The following is a 17,805-nucleotide window of genomic DNA, read 5'->3' as shown; positions in this document are numbered from 1 at the left end:
GAAAATAGTAAAGTATCGACTACTTGAGTATATGATGAAGTATAAATTTTTACTGTTTATTTGCACGTTATGAATTGTAAAGAGCAAAAGAAGCAAAGTATCGAAACGTCAAATTGATGTGTGCCACTAACGCACGTGCACTGACTATAGTCAATCAGAAATCACGTGCAAACTATCTCGCGGAGGAACGACCTCCGAGACTACGGCTTCCAATCTCTTGACTACGAATGATCGACCTTCGGATAAATGGCGGCACTCGTGAACGCTCCGTGATCACAAGTGTTGACTACACTGGACTACGATGCTAAGATGAACCAAGTAAAACGGTCCCAGAGTTTAGTTCTAGGTAGGAGGAGCCTACATACTTACTTGCTTTCAATTCTCCTTGATACCTTCTCTCTTGCAACTTCAGAAAGGAAAAGAGTGAGAATATACCTAAGTGTGTGTAATATGCATGTGTGCGCGCGAAGGTAAGCTGCGAGTGGATATTATCTTCCTCTTTTTCGAAGGTAAGATAAGGAACGAGAGATTGGAAGTGCAAGAGAGAAAGTTGTAGAAATGATTACGATTCAACAGCGAATATTTCAGAGGCATCCACTTTCGTTTTATCAAAAATTTGAAACTTGCTATTTATCATAGACTTCACGTGTACAATAATGTAAATGCACTTTTATAAACCACAATAATTCCATGTATATAAAATCTTGTACTTTTATTGACAAATTACAACATTGTTTAAATAATGTTCATTACATTCCTGGTCCAGGAAAACTGTAAATACACTTCACAAAGCTTAATTTTAGTATTGCAGTAAATCTAGAATACATTAACGACAAGTGACTCATAAGACTAAAGCTATTTCACATAATTTCCATAGTGATTTTATTGATTTATATGCTAAATCAACATACCTTCATTGTGTTTAAGAAATGAATTGCTGTTCGTTATATCAGATATAGATAAAAATTATCTATTCATTTAAACACTGGTCATGCAAGAAAAAGGAAGTAAATTAAATTATATTGGAACTAAAATATTGATATCAAAGATAAATCTTTATAATAGATAAATAATCAGAGGCATCCACTTTCGTTTTATCAAAAATTTGAAACTTGCTATTTATCATAGACTTCACGTGTACAGTAATGTAAATGCACTTTTATATAACCACAATAATTCCATGTATATAAAATCTTGTACTTTTATTGACAAATTACAACATTGTTTAAATAATGTTCATTACATTCCTGGTCCAGGAAAACTGTAAATACACTTCACAAAGCTTAATTTTAGTATTGCAGTAAATCTAGAATACGTTAACGACAAGTGACTCATAAGGCTAAAGCTATTTCACATAATTTCCATAGTGATTACAAACAATTACAACATTGTTTAAATAATGTTCATTACATTCCTGGTCCAGGAAAACTGTAAATACACTTCACAAAGCTTAATTTTAGTATTGCAGTAAATCTAGAATACATTAACGACAAGTGACTCATAAGGCTAAAGCTATTTCACATAATTTCCATAGTGATTTTATTGATTTATATGCTAAATCAACATAATTTCCATAGTGATTTTATTGATTTATATGCTAAATCAACATACTTTCATTGTGTTTAAGAAATGAATTGCTGCTCGTTATATCAGATACAGATAGAAATTATCTATTCATTTAAACACTGGTCATGCAAGAAAAAGGAAGTAAATTAAATTATATTGAAACTGAAATATTGATATCAAAGATAAATCTTTATAATAAGATCAGTCTTTTTCATCCATGATCTTGTAGTGTTCAATGTTAATTCTCAAATGAAACATTTCTTAAGAAATTAATAACACCATAGTCTTTTCTTAAGATACATCTTCAGAAGGCAATTTTTTATCAAATAATCCGATAATATCTCATTATCACTTTTTTTTAGAACCAAATCCTGAGAAACCCATTATCGCTGCCATTTCATCTGAAGGTCCACCATTATCTTCATTGATTTCTTCAATTTTTCTTTTCTTGTCTTTTCTCTTCTCCTTTCTGTACTCTTTTATCTTCTCTTCCTGTGGACAATAAAAAATATTTGATTATGAAAAATTAGGTAATAAATAAAGCATACTTGCATAAAAAGAATGTGTGCAAGGGATAAAACAAACCTCTTCCTTTAATTCTTTTACTCTCTGTTCTAAATCATAATCCTTCTTTTTTTCTTCTAATTTCTTTTTGTTCGTTGCAAAGCGTGCTTTAACTTGCTCTAATGTAGATCGTTCTATTTTCATTGACATACCCAAATTACGTTGATCTGAAAGATAATTATTTAAGCAATTAATATCAATTGAAGTATACAAAATAACGTAATAATGTAATAAAATAAAAAATAATGTATATAGTTAATTACGTTTTGTGCCATTGATGTGATCTAAGAAATTGATAGAATCTTTGACAACACAATCACAAACATTACAGTAGTACCTGTAAGTATAATAAATTTACTTGAATTACAATTTTGTATCTTATATTTCATATAAAAGAGACTTTTTGAAATTTATTTTTACCCTCCAGTTTGTGATGATGGTGTATTTTTATTAATAACAACACTTTTTCCTAATTTAGATTCAAGATCAACTTTATAATCCCTTTGTTTGAGCAACTCTCTTTTTACTGCAGGTTGTTTTGGAATTCCCAACTCTTCTTCAGCTATCTCATCCTGAAGACGCTGAAGCGCTATTCTTTCGTACTCTTCTCTGTTCCATTTTCTCCTATGATCATCAGGTCGCTACAAAAGTTAATTTACTATATTATTTAAATAAACTGATACCAATAAAGTATAAAAAACATATAAAATCTTAGTTACGAATATGAAAGATTGTGCACTTTTCTTGTATGTATGCATATAAACACATATAGATATATATTATAAGCCGTATTCATGATTTAATTTCCCTGTTTTTTTCATCATATCGAAATTAATGACTGCGTGTTTAAAATATTATTATTTTTACTACTTTAACACGAAAGTTAGGTTAGGAAATACAATAATCGAAATCGTACAAATTACTTTAATGATAGAAATACATTAACGAAATTTACTATGAAACTTTATATATATGAAGATTGTTTAAATCCTTACCATAGACATTTTCAAAATTATTAATTTCAGTCGTCTTACACGTAGAAAAATAAATTATTTTCCTCCCTTCGTTTCACTTGCATTAACAGCACATCTCTATTGCGCCATTTTGTATTTGAGTATCTGTGAATTTAAAATGCACCTGCTTTCATGAAAAAATATTTCATAACATTTTATTATACTCAAATTAAAGTGTAAACATGATTAGTTATATTTTTTGTTATATTTTTGTTATATTTTTGTTATATTTTTGTTATATTTTTTGTTACATTTTTGTTATATTTTTTTACTGACAGTACGTTCATTAAAATTAACTTTTTATATATTCTGGAATTAATAGTTTATTGATTAAAATAAAATATTGAATAAAATAAAATAATATTTTAAATAATACTAAATTTTGTATTTATTTTTTTAATAATTTCTCACTCACTTTTCAATAAACATAAAAGATATAACTTAGAAAACAGAAAGTTAGCACCCCGCGGGGGGTAACCACCTACATGCTATATTTATTTTTATTTTATTTTTTTATTACCAATAAGATATAACACTTTATCAAATGTCCTTCAGGACAAATTGTAAAAACCAAAATAAACTATAAATAAAAAAAAAACTTTTCAATAAGATATTGAAACAATATAGAAATAATTATCAATCGAATATGTTTGTATTTAATCTTAAAATTATATAGAAAAAAATTATTTTAACTGGATTAAAAAATGTCTTATGATTAAAAATAAAGAGATATTTTCCAAAATAATTTTATTTGTAAAAATAAATTTGTACAATACTTTTGTACATTAGTTTTTATAGATATAGCATCTTTCTCAGTGTATAATAACCTTTATCGGCTAAATTCTCTTTGTTTAAAAATTTAAAATATAAGATTTTGTACAATACAATATGACAAACATTTATATATCTAAACAAAATTATACATTTTGTTTTTTTATTAATGTTAATAGAATTTTTTTTAAGATATTGTATTATTCTACCATTTTTAAATTACAATTAACAATATAAGTAAATCCCTTGGCACCAATCTATATGATAGATATACGATATGACTTTTTTCACAATAAAAACAATGATTATTTTTAGATTTTATAAATCTAACATTGATATAACATATTAAATAAACTAAAACTTCTTTTCTACAACAATCGTATAACAGTTGTAGATAAAGCTACAATATAGTTAAAATGTAAACATAAATATGAAGCTTTATATTTCTATTATCACAACAATTCTTTTTCTAATAAAACTGAGTAAAAGTTACTCGTAGAATTTCACATGAGATAGATAAGTATTGTTTAATGATAAACCATCTTGTTCATAATAAACATTGTTATTCTAATAAATCTGGTGGTACATTGTCTGGTAGTGTGATACCAAGTTTGGTTACCATAAATGATGCTACTTTGCAACCATATTCTAAGCAATATTTTGGTTTCCACCGAGCTAAAACGCCGGCTAGAAAACCAGCTGCCAAAGCATCACCAGCACCTGTAGTGTCTACAACAGGAGCCTTTGGTTTAATTGGTTGTACCTGAATAAAATATAAACGAATTTTCATTCAGTCTCGTAACTTAGGAAATTGTTTCTCTCTTTGTAACATACTTGAACAGATTGACTTCTTCCCCAAACAGTAATTGCTGGAGCTGAACCACCTTGAGTCATAACAAATACTCCCCCATGACGCAACCAATCTTCATTGACTGTATTACAAACATTAACTGTAATTCTCTTTAAACTATTCAGTAAAAATGGTATATCTGTTACATCTTCATATGTGACGTTTAATGATTGAGCCAAAGCTTCCATTTCTCTTGCATTACCAAATACAATATTTGCATATCCTACCATTTCACAAATTGCTATGTGATGATCCTACAAAAGTTGATTTAATATTAATCTCTAATTATTATTAATTTCTAATACTATTATCCTAGATGTAATAATTTGATTGAAACTAATATTTAAAATTTAGAATATTTATGTACATTAAATATATATGTTCCATTTAAGTTGAAAGCAATTATTATGTCTCTCTCTTCTGCTTGTTTAACAAGGTCTTTTACTAAAGGAAAACTGTGTGTTAGGAAAAATCCTTCAATATAAATTATTTTTATTGTATCCAATGATAAACTGGTTTTCTTAAGGTCATCTAGAGTATATACACTAGCAGCTCCTATATTTGCAACAAGACTACGAGTTGATTCACTTGTCAATGCTATACAATGTCCTGTAGGTAAAGTTGGATGAATTGCATATCTGCAAAAATATGTACATTTAAAAACATATCATAAACAGAATAAATTAACACAGAAGATTTAAAGCATCTGCAAACCTGACATCCACACCTGCTGATCTAACTAAGATCTCCAACATTTTCCCCCCTGAATCATTTCCAAGTCCTCCACAATATATAGTATATTGATTTTGATGAGTTTCATCGCAAAGCCATTGTAAAACTCTCATTGAATTTTGTGCTGATCCTCCAGCACTAAATCTATGTCGTGATCTATTTCATATATATCATTAATGACATTTAAATTGTTAATAATGTAATTGTGTTGTTTTCTTTTATAATAATGATACTAATAAACAAACAATATTAATTAAATTAAAAGAATTTGTAAATAAATATTAAAGAGACAATGTTTGCACTGTATATTTTTTACACAATCAGATCAATTACATTCATATTTTGATTTTTAAATCACAGGAAAAGATAAATACTTGTATAAAATATACACAATGTAAACATATAACATGTATTAACAAATATACTTATTAACTCTAGTGGTAAATCTGCCAGCAACTCCTGCATTTTTTCAACAGGAAGTTCTGTTTCTCCATCCGTAGGAAGATTGAACTTTTTCAACAAATCATCATTTTTTATTGTTACATAAACATCCAGCAAAGGATTACCAAAAGCTATAATAGCTGGACAATCCAGTTTTGCAATAGATCTTCTTAATGAAACTTTTTCAACCATTTTTTATAAATATACTACAGGGCTACATTTATAAATAAATTTCAATAAATTATTTATAATTAACCTATTACATATTTATATATGTTATAATTATAAATATTCGACATGCACTTTACAGTTCTTAAAAACAATAATATTTGAAACCAACTGTAATATGTTTATGATAAGAAGTACAACTAAATAGCTACATTATTTATCTGAAAATACTTTAAGTAAATTAAAAATATTTTCTTGATAATCACTTCATATAATATAAAAATTCTCAAATATTTTTTTTATAAAAATATTCATGTCTTTATTAATAATATGTAATCGTAGAAAAAATCAATTACGTGTGATATGCTTTACATATTTTTGCTCTACTTAAGATCCACATAAAGATTACTACTCTTCAAAATACCTTTAAATATATAATTATGCTTCCTTCTTTTTATTAAATAAATAATAAAAATCTTAGTTTGTGTTATAATCATATATGTATAGTCATATTATTGATACCTGAGTAAAGAAATATATAAATTTCACATACTATTCAATTTTAATATGAATCGAGCCTAAATATTTAATTTTCGTCCAATTTTAATGTATTATGTATTATTGTGTTATAATTAAATCGTATAACTATAAAAATTAATGATTTTTACACTATTTATTTTTTATAATGATTAAATGTTTTCATAAAATATGTAGTGACAATTTATTGTACATGTGGGTTAACATTAAGGATATAAGATAGATGCGTGCATTGTGATTTAAACATACACTGTACATGTGGTACACGTTTTCGAATAAAATTTAGATAAGAAAGAAGCATTTTATTCTCAAAATGGTTCGAAAAAAGATAGATAATCGTATTCGTGTTTTAATTGAAAATGGTGTTGTTACGGGACATAGAACAATGTTTATTGTTATTGGTGAAAAAGCACGAGATCAGGTTAGTACACATTAAATTTGTAAATAATAAATATATAAGTGTATAATTAAATTTCTGTTGTATATTTATATTAATTTATATGTGTTAATAAATTTTTAAAATTAAAAAATTACAATTTTTTATTAGATTGTTTTACTACATCATATGTTATCAAAGACTATTGTAAAAGCTAGACCTTCCGTTCTTTGGTGTTATAAGAAAGATTTAGGCTTTAGTAGTCATAGAAAGAAGCGAATGAAATCCATACAAAAGAAAGTTAGATCAGGAAAATTGGATGTGAATGAAGATGATCCATTTGAATTATTTGTTGTTTCTACTAATATACGATATTGTTATTATCATGAAACACATAAAATATTGGGGAACACATATGGCATGTGTGTTTTACAAGTAAGATTTCCATTTGTTTAAGTTGGACATAAATGATCACTTTAACAGAAAATAATTTTTCTTAGGACTTTGAAGCAATTACACCAAATTTGTTAGCACGAACTATTGAAACTATTGAAGGAGGAGGACTTATTGTATTTCTTTTACAATCAATAAACTCCTTAAAACAATTATATACGATGAATATGGATGTACATAAAAGATTTCGTACAGAAGCACATAAAGTATATCATTAATTTTTATTTTATTAGTTTATAGATTTGTTTAATTTGAACAATAGTTATGTAACTTGTAAACTAATAACATTTTAACTAACTTAAATAACTTCTTAATATTTTTTGTCTAATTCTAGGATGTTGTTGGTCGATTTAACGAAAGATTTTTATTATCTCTTGCTTCATGCAAAAGATGTTTAGTTGTTGATGATCAGTTGAATGTATTACCATTATCATCACACAATTTAAAGATTGAACCCATAGAAAAACCGACCTCTTCTGAAAATTTATCAGAATTAGATGCATTGAAAGAAAGTTTAAAAGATACACAACCTATTTCTTCTCTTGTTAATTGTTGCAAGACAATTGATCAGGTTCAATACATAAAATAAATAAATATGTATATTTTGGTAAAATATATGATATATAAGATATATTAACATTTTTAGGCAAAAGCACTTCTTAAATTTATTGAATGCATATCAGAAAAAACATTGAGATCCACTGTTTCCTTAACTGCAGCCAGAGGTCGTGGAAAGTCTGCAGCATTAGGTTTAGCTGTTGCTGGTGCCATAACATTTGGTTATTCAAACATCTATATTTCAAGTCCAAGTCCAGAAAATTTGAATACGCTATTTGAATTCGTTTTTAAAGGTAAATATTAAAAGGTAATGTCATATTTCAATATAGTAAAATTTTATTTTATATTTTTAGGATTCGATTCATTAGGATATCAAGAACATCTTGATTATGGACTTGTACAATCTACAAATCCTGAATTTAATAAAGCTACTGTACGTGTAAATGTCTTTCGAGATCACAGGCAAACAATTCAGGTATACTTTTCATATATAAGATCAGTTTGTCAAAATAATAATGTAAATATAATTAACAAGAAATCTATTCTTCTTAGTACATTCATCCTACTGATGCTCACAAATTAAGTCAAGCTGAATTACTTGTAATTGATGAAGCTGCAGCAATACCTCTCCCTTATGTGAAAGTTATGCTTGGTCCTTATTTAATATTTCTTGCATCAACTATTAATGGGTAATTATATCTTATGTTTCAATTATCTTTTTAGTCATGGTTTAATATTTATATACTACTTGTACTTATATTTTTAATAGATATGAAGGAACAGGTAGATCTTTATCATTAAAACTATTACAACAACTAAGAAGTCAAACTATAGGCTCAAATAGTCATGAGAAACAACAAAATGAAAAGATTATTATTGGAAGGCAGTTACATGAACTGACTTTAGAGGAATCTATTCGTTATAAACCAGGAGATTCTGTTGAGCAATGGCTGTGCGATTTATTATGTTTAAATGCTACAACAAATACACCTATATTATCTGGATGCCCACCTCCTGATATGTGTCAGTTATATTACATAAACAGGTAGGTTACATAAATTAAGTTTTTAACAATAATTACTATTTTGTATAATGTTTAATGTTTCATATTATTACACTCTTTTTTTAGAGATACTTTATTTTCTTATCACAAAGCATCTGAATTATTTTTGCAAAGATTGGTAGCTCTTTATGTCGCCTCACACTATAAGGTAAATATATTCTTTCATTCCTTTAAAGTTTGGGAAGACACAAAATTTCTAATAATGTTTCAGAATAGTCCAAATGATTTACAAATGATGTCTGATGCGCCAGCACATCATTTATTTTGTCTTTTGGGTCCAATAGATTCAAACAAGAAAACGTTACCTGAGGTCTTAGTAGTTATTCAAGTGAGTAATATGATATAATATGCATATAATGTAACTTTGATACTTTTGGTAGTTCTAATATTTCTATAATGCGTAGATTTGCTTAGAAGGTGAAGTGAGTAAAAATACTATAAATGATGGACTAGTTCGAGGGCGTAGAGCAGCTGGTGATCTTATACCATGGACTATTGCGCAACAATATCAAGATCAAGATTTTCCGGCATTGGCTGGAGCACGTATTGTCCGCATTGCAACACATCCTGAGTATCAGGGAGTAAGTATATATCATATAAATCAATGAAAGTAATTTGTATTGAATAAATATTTTGATATAGATGGGATATGGTGCTAGAGCATTGGAATTACTGAAACAGTATTACGAAATGAAAATACTGAATATTAACGAAACACCATCAGAAACATGCACAACACAAATATCAAAAGTTCAAGATGAAGAAGTGAATTTGTTAGAAGAAAGATTAGGTAACTGCACAAATTTATTGTACTATATACTAAACATTATATAATTTTAATTTATCCTATTAATTTTATATTAATTATCTTTTAGAACCTCGAGCTTCTCTTCCACCACTCCTTTTAAAACTAAGCGAAAGACGACCAGAAAGTTTGGATTATATTGGAGTGTCTTTTGGGGTTACTGAACCCCTCTTAAAATTTTGGAAACGAGCTAGTTTTGTACCAGTATATTTAAGGTTAGCATTAATGTTTATTAATATTATTACATCATATATTAAACAAAAGTAAATATTTATTTTTTCTTTCTTTAGACAAACAACAAATGATATTACAGGTGAACATTCATGTATTATGTTGTACAAAATAAATTCTGAACAAGATGTTAAGTGGCTACAAGCATACTGGAATGACTTTCGTAAACGATTTATAAATCTGTTGTCTATATCATTTAACATGTATTCGTCCTCATTGGCTTTAAGTATATTGATTAACAAATCGGTTACATCAGAGATTACAAGTTAGTGCATTTCTAATGATATATTTGCTTTGATGTTTATATTTGTCTCTATAATATATATAATTGCTTTCTTTAGCATTGACGAAAGATATATTAGATATTTATTTTACATCTTATGATCTGAAACGTTTAACCATGTATAGTAATAATATGGCAGACTATCATTTAATAATGGATTTATTGCCATCATTAGCACGTACATACTTTTTAAACATGATGGGTGATACTAATCTATCGGCAGTGCAATCGGTATTTATGATGTTTATAATGTTTCTAGTAACATTGACATAATTGTATTTAAATATAACTTTTTATGATATTTATTAATGTTGCTATTTTTATCCTTAGGCAATTTTATTAGGATTAGGTTTGCAACACAAAACTGTTGATAAATTAGCAGAAGAATTAGATTTACCACCAACACAGCTACTCGGTTTATTCAATCGTACAATACGTAAATTTGTACAATGCCTTAATAGAATAGCAGAGAATTTTATTGAAACCACCATGATGAAAACGGAAACTAATAATGAAAAACTGCAATTGAATCCCATCAATGGACAAAGTTTGTACGATGAATTAGAATCTGCAGCTAAGGTTTGATGATTTTCTTTACAATATCAAATATATTAAATATTCTTTAATATATCTATAATAGAATTTATTATATTATATAAATTTAATTTTAGGAACTAAAAGCAAAACAAAAAGCTGAATTGGAAAAATTGAAAAGAGAAAACTTAGAACAATATGCAATAAAAGGAACAGAAACTGATTGGAATAATGCACTTTCGGGAAAGGAAAGTAAGCATCTTATATCTATAAAAAGTGGAGAGAAGAGAGGAAATGAAGATGATAATGCTTCGGAAATTCCGAAGAAACAATTTAAGAAAAAAAAAAAACGTTCTTTCAAAACTTAATTGGTGTAAATATATAACCTATAAAATTTAATAAATGATTATACATCATCATATTCATTTATCCTTGCTCTATTTTAATAAAAGATGCATTTTGATATAAAGGAAGATAATTAAAAAATATCTACATTACGGATAAAAATACAAAATTTTATTCAAAAAAATTATTATCTACTATATATTTTATACATTGGCAAATTAAATTTCTTTCGTGTTGAATAGATCTTGAAAGTAATTTTTCTAATAATTGGGACGTATATGGTTGTTTCTTATTTATCGTTATATTTGAATTTCGTTTTATTGTAATAGGCCGTTTAATCTTAGAAATTTTAGGAACTATATCTGTTGACTGCAAATTATTCTCAACAGCTTCATTTTTATCAACAATTTCTTCCATTACGCTACTTTCTTCTATTATTATGTCATTATTTAATTTTATTTGTTTAAGTGGTATTTCTTCGGGTGCATCACCTACAAATATTATTTTATAGAACTTATATATAAAATATATATGAACATTAAATAATAACTTCTCCATTATGAATAATGAGTTTTTTATAAATTAATATAAATACACCTACTTTCTTCGGAAGCACTTCCATAATCTGCTACTAAATTGGGTATACTACAAGTAGCAACAGTAAATTTTGGTAATGCAACTAATGTTTCCTCTTCATCAGAAATATAATTATTATTTTCCTTGTAGTCATCTTTAATGTCGTTATTAGATTGATCTTCTACTTGCAAACTTTCATTTCTTAAGCTTACTGCAAATATTATTCATACAAATATGTTAAAAATGAAAAAAGAATAATAAAAAATATATATATTATATATAATATATATAAATTACATGAACACAATAATAGAATGCTCACATGTTCCAGAAAATTGATATACACCCCTGTATTTCTCTTTCAGTTCTACAAAATTGTTAGATATCTTGATAGGCTCCTTCTTTATTGCTGTTTTTTTATTATTAGAGCGTACAAAATTTTTTCTTTTCCGTTTAGTAACCTCTTGTTTCTGTTTAATTATTTCCCCTCTTTGTACCTTTTCCATTTCCTCTGCCTTTCGCAATTCAACATTAGCTTTTGTAGGATATCTCCTACAATATTATTAAGTATCATACAAATTATTCTTAATTATTACCAACTTTAAAAATTATTATAACTTACCTTTTTCGCTCCATTATCCACTTCTCAATCTCTTCTGGAGTTGATACATTTTTTATTTTATGATACAAACCAGTATTGTGTTGCATAATAATGTGCTTTTCAATAAGTAATGGATGAGCAGAGAAGGTACATCCATCAATACCACAAAGTTTATGTCCCGTTTTGTGTTCAGAAAGAGCATCTTCTGATGAAAAATCTTTATCACATATTTCACAATAAAATGATTCATCATCCTCTGAACTGATGTAATTTTCATCTCTTTGATCATATGGTTCTTCATCACTTGGATAAAGATGAGCCTAAAAATGGTTATTTCAAATATTTTTTATACATTGTTCACATTCAAATTCAATGCAAAAATACTTCTTGAGGTACAGTTGTTAATGAAAGTAGTAATATGTGAGACTTCGCTGACTTCTTTCAATGTCTGTTTTATACATTAATTCCATAGTTCATAATTTTTTGTTTTGGTACCATATAATACATGTATATTTACTTGAAACTTGAAGAGTGTTGTATTTTTTAAAATAATTCTTTCGTTTAAGACATGATAGATTTTTAGTTTGAATAATTTAGATATAAAGTTATGCATAGAGTAATTGCTTACAAAGATGTTTTACATTAGTAGATAATGTAAATTATTTCTTAATTGAGATATCTACATTCACATACCTACATTCTCAATATAAAGTTTGTAGAAAAGGATATTAAAAATTAATAGGAATTATTAACAGTACTGTAACATTTATAAGATTATAGAAGTATTTTTTCATAATTATTTGAGTAAAATCAATATTTGATATATGTATATAAGAAAATATAAAAATGTATTACAAATAGTGATTATTTGTATGATTGTTGTTATATGCAACTATTGCTTATACTTTACATTTTAAAATCTTTTCCAGGGTATTCAGAAATTCACTTATTAAGTTTACATAAGTATTATAAACACACATTTATATCTCATATTTTAAATCAACAATTAACATAGGATAAATTTTGTGTATAGTTACAAAAAAACATATTTTATGGTTATCACCATATAGCAGTAGAAAGTAATGTAATTTGTAAAAAATGTAAATATTATAGTCCTAAAATATAGAATTAGATTGATAATAATAAAATATCCTTCATTAAAACTTTTAAGCAATATAATAAATTCTTATTTTAAATTGTTTTGAAGTAAAAGTACATCTAATATTGTAAATCTAATAATTTTACTTATCATATAATTAATTAAACAGAGTATATCTTTATTATATGCGATGATGTAACGTGTAATTTTAGGAAGACAATACTTTTATAAAAGTTATTTGATGCATGAAATCTAAAAAGGTCATTTTCATATTTCAGAACGATTATTGAACGCATATTAAAATTCTTTTTGTGGTTTATAGAGTAATTGGGGACACCAGATTTAGAACTTATAGAAATACGATTTATTCTTACAATACGCATCTTAATTACAAATTTATCTTGTTCTGAATTTATATTTTGTGGAAGTCATGTATTATCGAAATGAAAATATTCAATACTACGGCACATAATAACAAACAATTACAAAAATTGTCGTATCTTGATACAGAGCCACAAGCTATGAAGAAAATACTTAAGCAAATTTTATATTAAATGAAATTTGTATGTCAGAGAATATTTTAACGGTTCCACAAAATTTTCCATTAAGAATGTTATAGCTTGCAGCACTGTATGCTGGCCAAAGAGCAATTAAAGAGCTTTATGATAACAGAATTAACAAAGGCCAGATTTTTATATAGATATAATGGTGTGAAAAAAAGTTAGATATTTAATACTTCTAACATGAAAGTATATGTATAGGAAATATACAAAATTTTACATTTATATATAAGCATATACTAATGATGTAAGAAAAAAAACAGTTTAGTTTTTATAAGTATTACTAAAAATAAGAGAATATCTATTATTCAAATGTTATCCATCATTAAACTCTATTTTCTCAAAGTATTTTAGCATGATAGTTTAACATTACACACTTATAATATAAATGCTAAGAATGAACTTATACTGCAAAGAAATGATATTTTACAAATGACAAAAGAACGGATAATAATACAAATTTTGTAATTAAAAATGATACAAGTATTTAAAGTGCAGTATTCTCAATATACTGCACATTGAAATAAGAAAGAATCAAATCGTTCTGAAGTTTGAAAACAGAATACTTATGTAATTTCAATTGTTCAATTGTTTATATGGAGGAGTAGCCTGAAGCTTAAGACTGTGCCTGTTCGCTGGAAGGCTGCATCTCCTCCGTTAGCTCCATTTGCTCTGATTGCTCAGTTGCATTCTCAGTTTTCTGAACACCCTCGGATTCGATCGTATTCTTATCATCTGTTTTTTGACCACCCTGTAATCAAAGCAATTTGTCAACTATGACAGGAGCCAATTAAATGGCGCAAATAATATTTATCTTGTACATAAATAATATATTAGTAATATTATTATCAAAATTAAAAATTTATTATTAGACAAATGTAATTTTTTTTAGAATCTTCTTTTTATAAAAACACTTTTATTATGTTTTATAATTCCAAATATATTATTTTAAATAAAACAATTAATACAAATGAAATAAATAAATGAAATAAATGTATCTACATATATAATTATTATAGTGTAATTAAATATTGTCAGCTTGTAAATGACTTGAATATCATAAAAAAGTATTTACACTTATAAATTTTACTATGACTGTTCAGCTTGTCTATACATATATAAATCATCTCACAACAAATAAATCTAAGTCCTTATATTATATATTATATTAATACCCTTAAATCTTAAGGAATGTTCTAAAAATACTTAGTGCAATTTGCTAAAACAAATGAAGTGGAATTTTATTGTACCTATGATATAGGATACACCAAATACAGTCTTTGATTATTATGTTAATATACTCACAAATAGTAGAAGAATACAGAGATATTAATTGCATTGAAAGCATGTACAATTACTTGTTACTTATTTTTACAGGGTGGTCTACCTCTTTTGTCCTCTCATTATAATTAAATATTTATTATATAAGCAATAGTAATAAAGCTATTGTTAAAACTATTAAAAAGAATGTGCTACAAATTAGTGTATTATACTCATTTTGTATAATAATTACTGATTATTAGGAATGTGCAGAATTGTCTCAAGACTTGGAAACTCAAAAGTCTTGGAATCCCACACAGCCATACAGATTACCAATCCTGTAACTAATATTTCACAAACTTTTTGAATTGTATGAAAGTACATAACAAGTCTTTCTATAGATATGAAACTGTAAATGGTGTTATATTTTTAATCGTAGTATAATATCTATAAACATTATAGGAAAATGTATAGTACACAAAATATCAAGTTGTATATATTTAAAATATTGACTCTTCTTTATTAAAATAATTTAAAGTTTATTACGCAGAAAATAAAATGATCAAAATTGCAAACTTAGTTACTGTTGTAATTTTTCCTATATTGTAGAGCTACTACTTTATATATAAAGATTACACCTTCTTCTTTTTACATAAGTTGTACATAACGTATTTTAAATAAAAGATATATGAAATAACTATTAATCACTTAATCTCTCTTAATAAATTGTTAGTTATGAAAAGAATATTATTTCATATTATATGTACAAAAATTAAATGGAAAAAATACCTGTTCTGGATGTTTTGCAAGATAATCATTTTTAGCATCTCTGATCATCCTTGTTACTTTGTTTCTTAAATCCTTAAATTCTTCCCATTCTTTTGCATCTTTATTCTTTTTTGCTTTAGCATACAACTTATTTTTCTTTTGTATTTCACTTCGAATTTCATCAGTCATCCATGGTTTCTTTAGTTCTAATTCCTAAATAATTATAATATCTCTTAGTCATAATTTAAATAACTTCAAAATTTATATTCTTAATTTCTTTTTATATATCAAGGCATATACATGTATATGATAAAATATGTTGCTGTTTATTGTCAATCAATACATTAAACCTTATCAGAAATATATTATTAAGCAATGAAGAATTTTAATAATTATATCTAGAAACATAAATTTTTCTTCTTCGTGTGTTTTATAGCAACTAATTTTACATTGATTTATAAATCCATTTTATTTAAATACCACAATCTGAAATAAGTGACTTCAAACACAAAAAAAAATTTAAAATAAAAAATAGATAATTATTTCCTTCATAATACTACTGAGACTAAAACACAAATAAATCATATTTAAATAAGAAAAATAATAATCAATAAATTAAATAAATTCATTGCTCATGCAGTTATTACTACATGTTTTAACAAAGTAATAGAATTATTATTTGCTCTACAAATATCAAGATGATTAAAAAACTCCATACTTACTTCAAGTTTACTGACTTTTTTTACATTGTTCAGTGCTTTGCCTTTTGCATTGCCATTGCCAACTGAAAATCTTGGTCTCATATGAGATAAAATCTGAGGAGGTAATGCTCTTCTGTGCCAAGGCCTCATTAATGGTCCTCTAGGTCCTATACCTCTTAAGCTAATCGGTGGAACCATAGGAGCAATACCTCTGACTCTTGGACCAAATAGTGGCATTGGTCCATTTGGTCGATTTACTCCAACTGGTCGTGGTGGTGGTGGTGGTAATCTTTGTCTTATTGGCCCAAAAACTGGATTCATTGGAGGTGGTGGCATTCTTGGAGGTAAACCAGGAGGTGGAAGTCTACCACCAAATCTAGGAGGTGGTGGAGGTCGTATACCAGCGGGTGGGACTCTTGGCCCTAGCAGAGGTCCTCGATTTAAAGGACTCATTGTTATTTTCTTTGATGTGGATCTTTTTCAATCACTTTTACAATTTTAAGTAGTAGATAATTAATATATCGTCGAATGCGAAACGTTATTTACGAGGTTAAGACTCTAATTTCACACACTGTTTATGCGAGAAATACGTAATATATGTCGATATTATGCACTTCTCGATATTATCGTAATTAACTTTGATTGCAAAACCAATCACGGTATTAGTTGTAGTCGACAAAATCGTGAAAACATTACGAACTTGTACGCAAATAAAATTTTTATATCACAAATATCAATCAGTGCCGATGAGCTTGCTCTCAGTAGTCATGAACAACAAACTTTAAGATGTATAAATCGATTTGAAATTCCGGTATCTGAAAGTAGAAGATATTAGAAAATTGATCTGAAATATTTTGTACAATTTGAAAATTTGATATTGTATAATTAATACTTATTTTGTTATCTGATTATTTTACCAATTATTCCCTTATTTTTACATTCCCTTCTCA

At 26.7% G+C, this 17,805-nt stretch overlaps 4 protein-coding genes across 7 annotated transcripts; 1 reads left to right on the top strand and 3 right to left on the bottom strand.

The window, feature by feature from the left end:
* Positions 1-686: 686 nt before the first annotated feature.
* LOC132908718 (zinc finger matrin-type protein 2) lies at positions 687-3,268 on the bottom strand. The gene is made up of 5 exons (XM_060962987.1): positions 3,126-3,268; positions 2,551-2,771; positions 2,394-2,467; positions 2,152-2,297; positions 687-2,058 (listed from the first exon to the last, which is right to left on the bottom strand). The coding sequence occupies exons 1-5, from the start codon at positions 3,132-3,134 to the stop codon at positions 1,915-1,917; spliced, it is 594 nt and encodes a 197-aa protein (XP_060818970.1). The 5' UTR covers positions 3,135-3,268; the 3' UTR covers positions 687-1,914.
* A 605-nt stretch (positions 3,269-3,873) lies between these two features.
* On the bottom strand, positions 3,874-6,643 carry LOC132915176 (uncharacterized). 3 transcript variants are annotated; one of them, XM_060974912.1, is made up of 6 exons: positions 6,628-6,643; positions 5,930-6,151; positions 5,479-5,652; positions 5,132-5,402; positions 4,749-5,018; positions 3,874-4,677 (listed from the first exon to the last, which is right to left on the bottom strand). In XM_060974912.1, the coding sequence occupies exons 2-6, from the start codon at positions 6,127-6,129 to the stop codon at positions 4,477-4,479; spliced, it is 1,116 nt and encodes a 371-aa protein (XP_060830895.1). In that variant the 5' UTR covers positions 6,130-6,151; positions 6,628-6,643; the 3' UTR covers positions 3,874-4,476. The 3 variants fall into 3 exon arrangements, with proteins under 3 accessions (XP_060830895.1, XP_060830889.1, XP_060830880.1); XM_060974906.1 differs by having other exon boundaries at positions 6,530-6,640; XM_060974897.1 differs by lacking the exon at positions 6,628-6,643 and having other exon boundaries at positions 5,930-6,511.
* A 201-nt stretch (positions 6,644-6,844) lies between these two features.
* On the top strand, positions 6,845-11,362 carry LOC132914941 (RNA cytidine acetyltransferase). The gene is made up of 17 exons (XM_060974475.1): positions 6,845-7,063; positions 7,190-7,453; positions 7,519-7,677; positions 7,806-8,042; positions 8,118-8,322; positions 8,383-8,504; positions 8,582-8,718; positions 8,799-9,074; positions 9,159-9,240; positions 9,304-9,420; positions 9,497-9,673; positions 9,735-9,882; positions 9,968-10,112; positions 10,188-10,393; positions 10,470-10,642; positions 10,742-10,990; positions 11,083-11,362. Exons 1-17 carry the CDS (start codon positions 6,956-6,958, stop codon positions 11,311-11,313), a joined length of 3,036 nt encoding a protein of 1,011 aa, XP_060830458.1. The 5' UTR covers positions 6,845-6,955; the 3' UTR covers positions 11,314-11,362.
* A 77-nt stretch (positions 11,363-11,439) lies between these two features.
* LOC132915073 (FMR1-interacting protein NUFIP1-like) lies at positions 11,440-17,652 on the bottom strand. Of its 2 annotated transcripts, none has more exons than XM_060974725.1 (6): positions 16,877-17,652; positions 16,176-16,367; positions 12,489-12,787; positions 12,213-12,418; positions 11,892-12,077; positions 11,440-11,781 (listed from the first exon to the last, which is right to left on the bottom strand). In XM_060974725.1, the coding sequence occupies exons 1-6, from the start codon at positions 17,306-17,308 to the stop codon at positions 11,462-11,464; spliced, it is 1,635 nt and encodes a 544-aa protein (XP_060830708.1). In that variant the 5' UTR covers positions 17,309-17,652; the 3' UTR covers positions 11,440-11,461. The 2 variants fall into 2 exon arrangements, with proteins under 2 accessions (XP_060830708.1, XP_060830701.1); XM_060974718.1 differs by having other exon boundaries at positions 12,189-12,418; positions 16,877-17,651.
* Between the last annotated feature and the right edge of the window lie 153 nt (positions 17,653-17,805).

The sequence above is a fragment of the Bombus pascuorum genome, chromosome 1, assembly GCF_905332965.1.
Source record: "Bombus pascuorum chromosome 1, iyBomPasc1.1, whole genome shotgun sequence".
NCBI lineage: Eukaryota > Metazoa > Arthropoda > Insecta > Hymenoptera > Apidae > Bombus > Bombus pascuorum.
The sequence above is the reverse complement of the archived record's forward strand: the minus strand, read 5'-3'. Positions and strand labels throughout refer to the sequence as shown.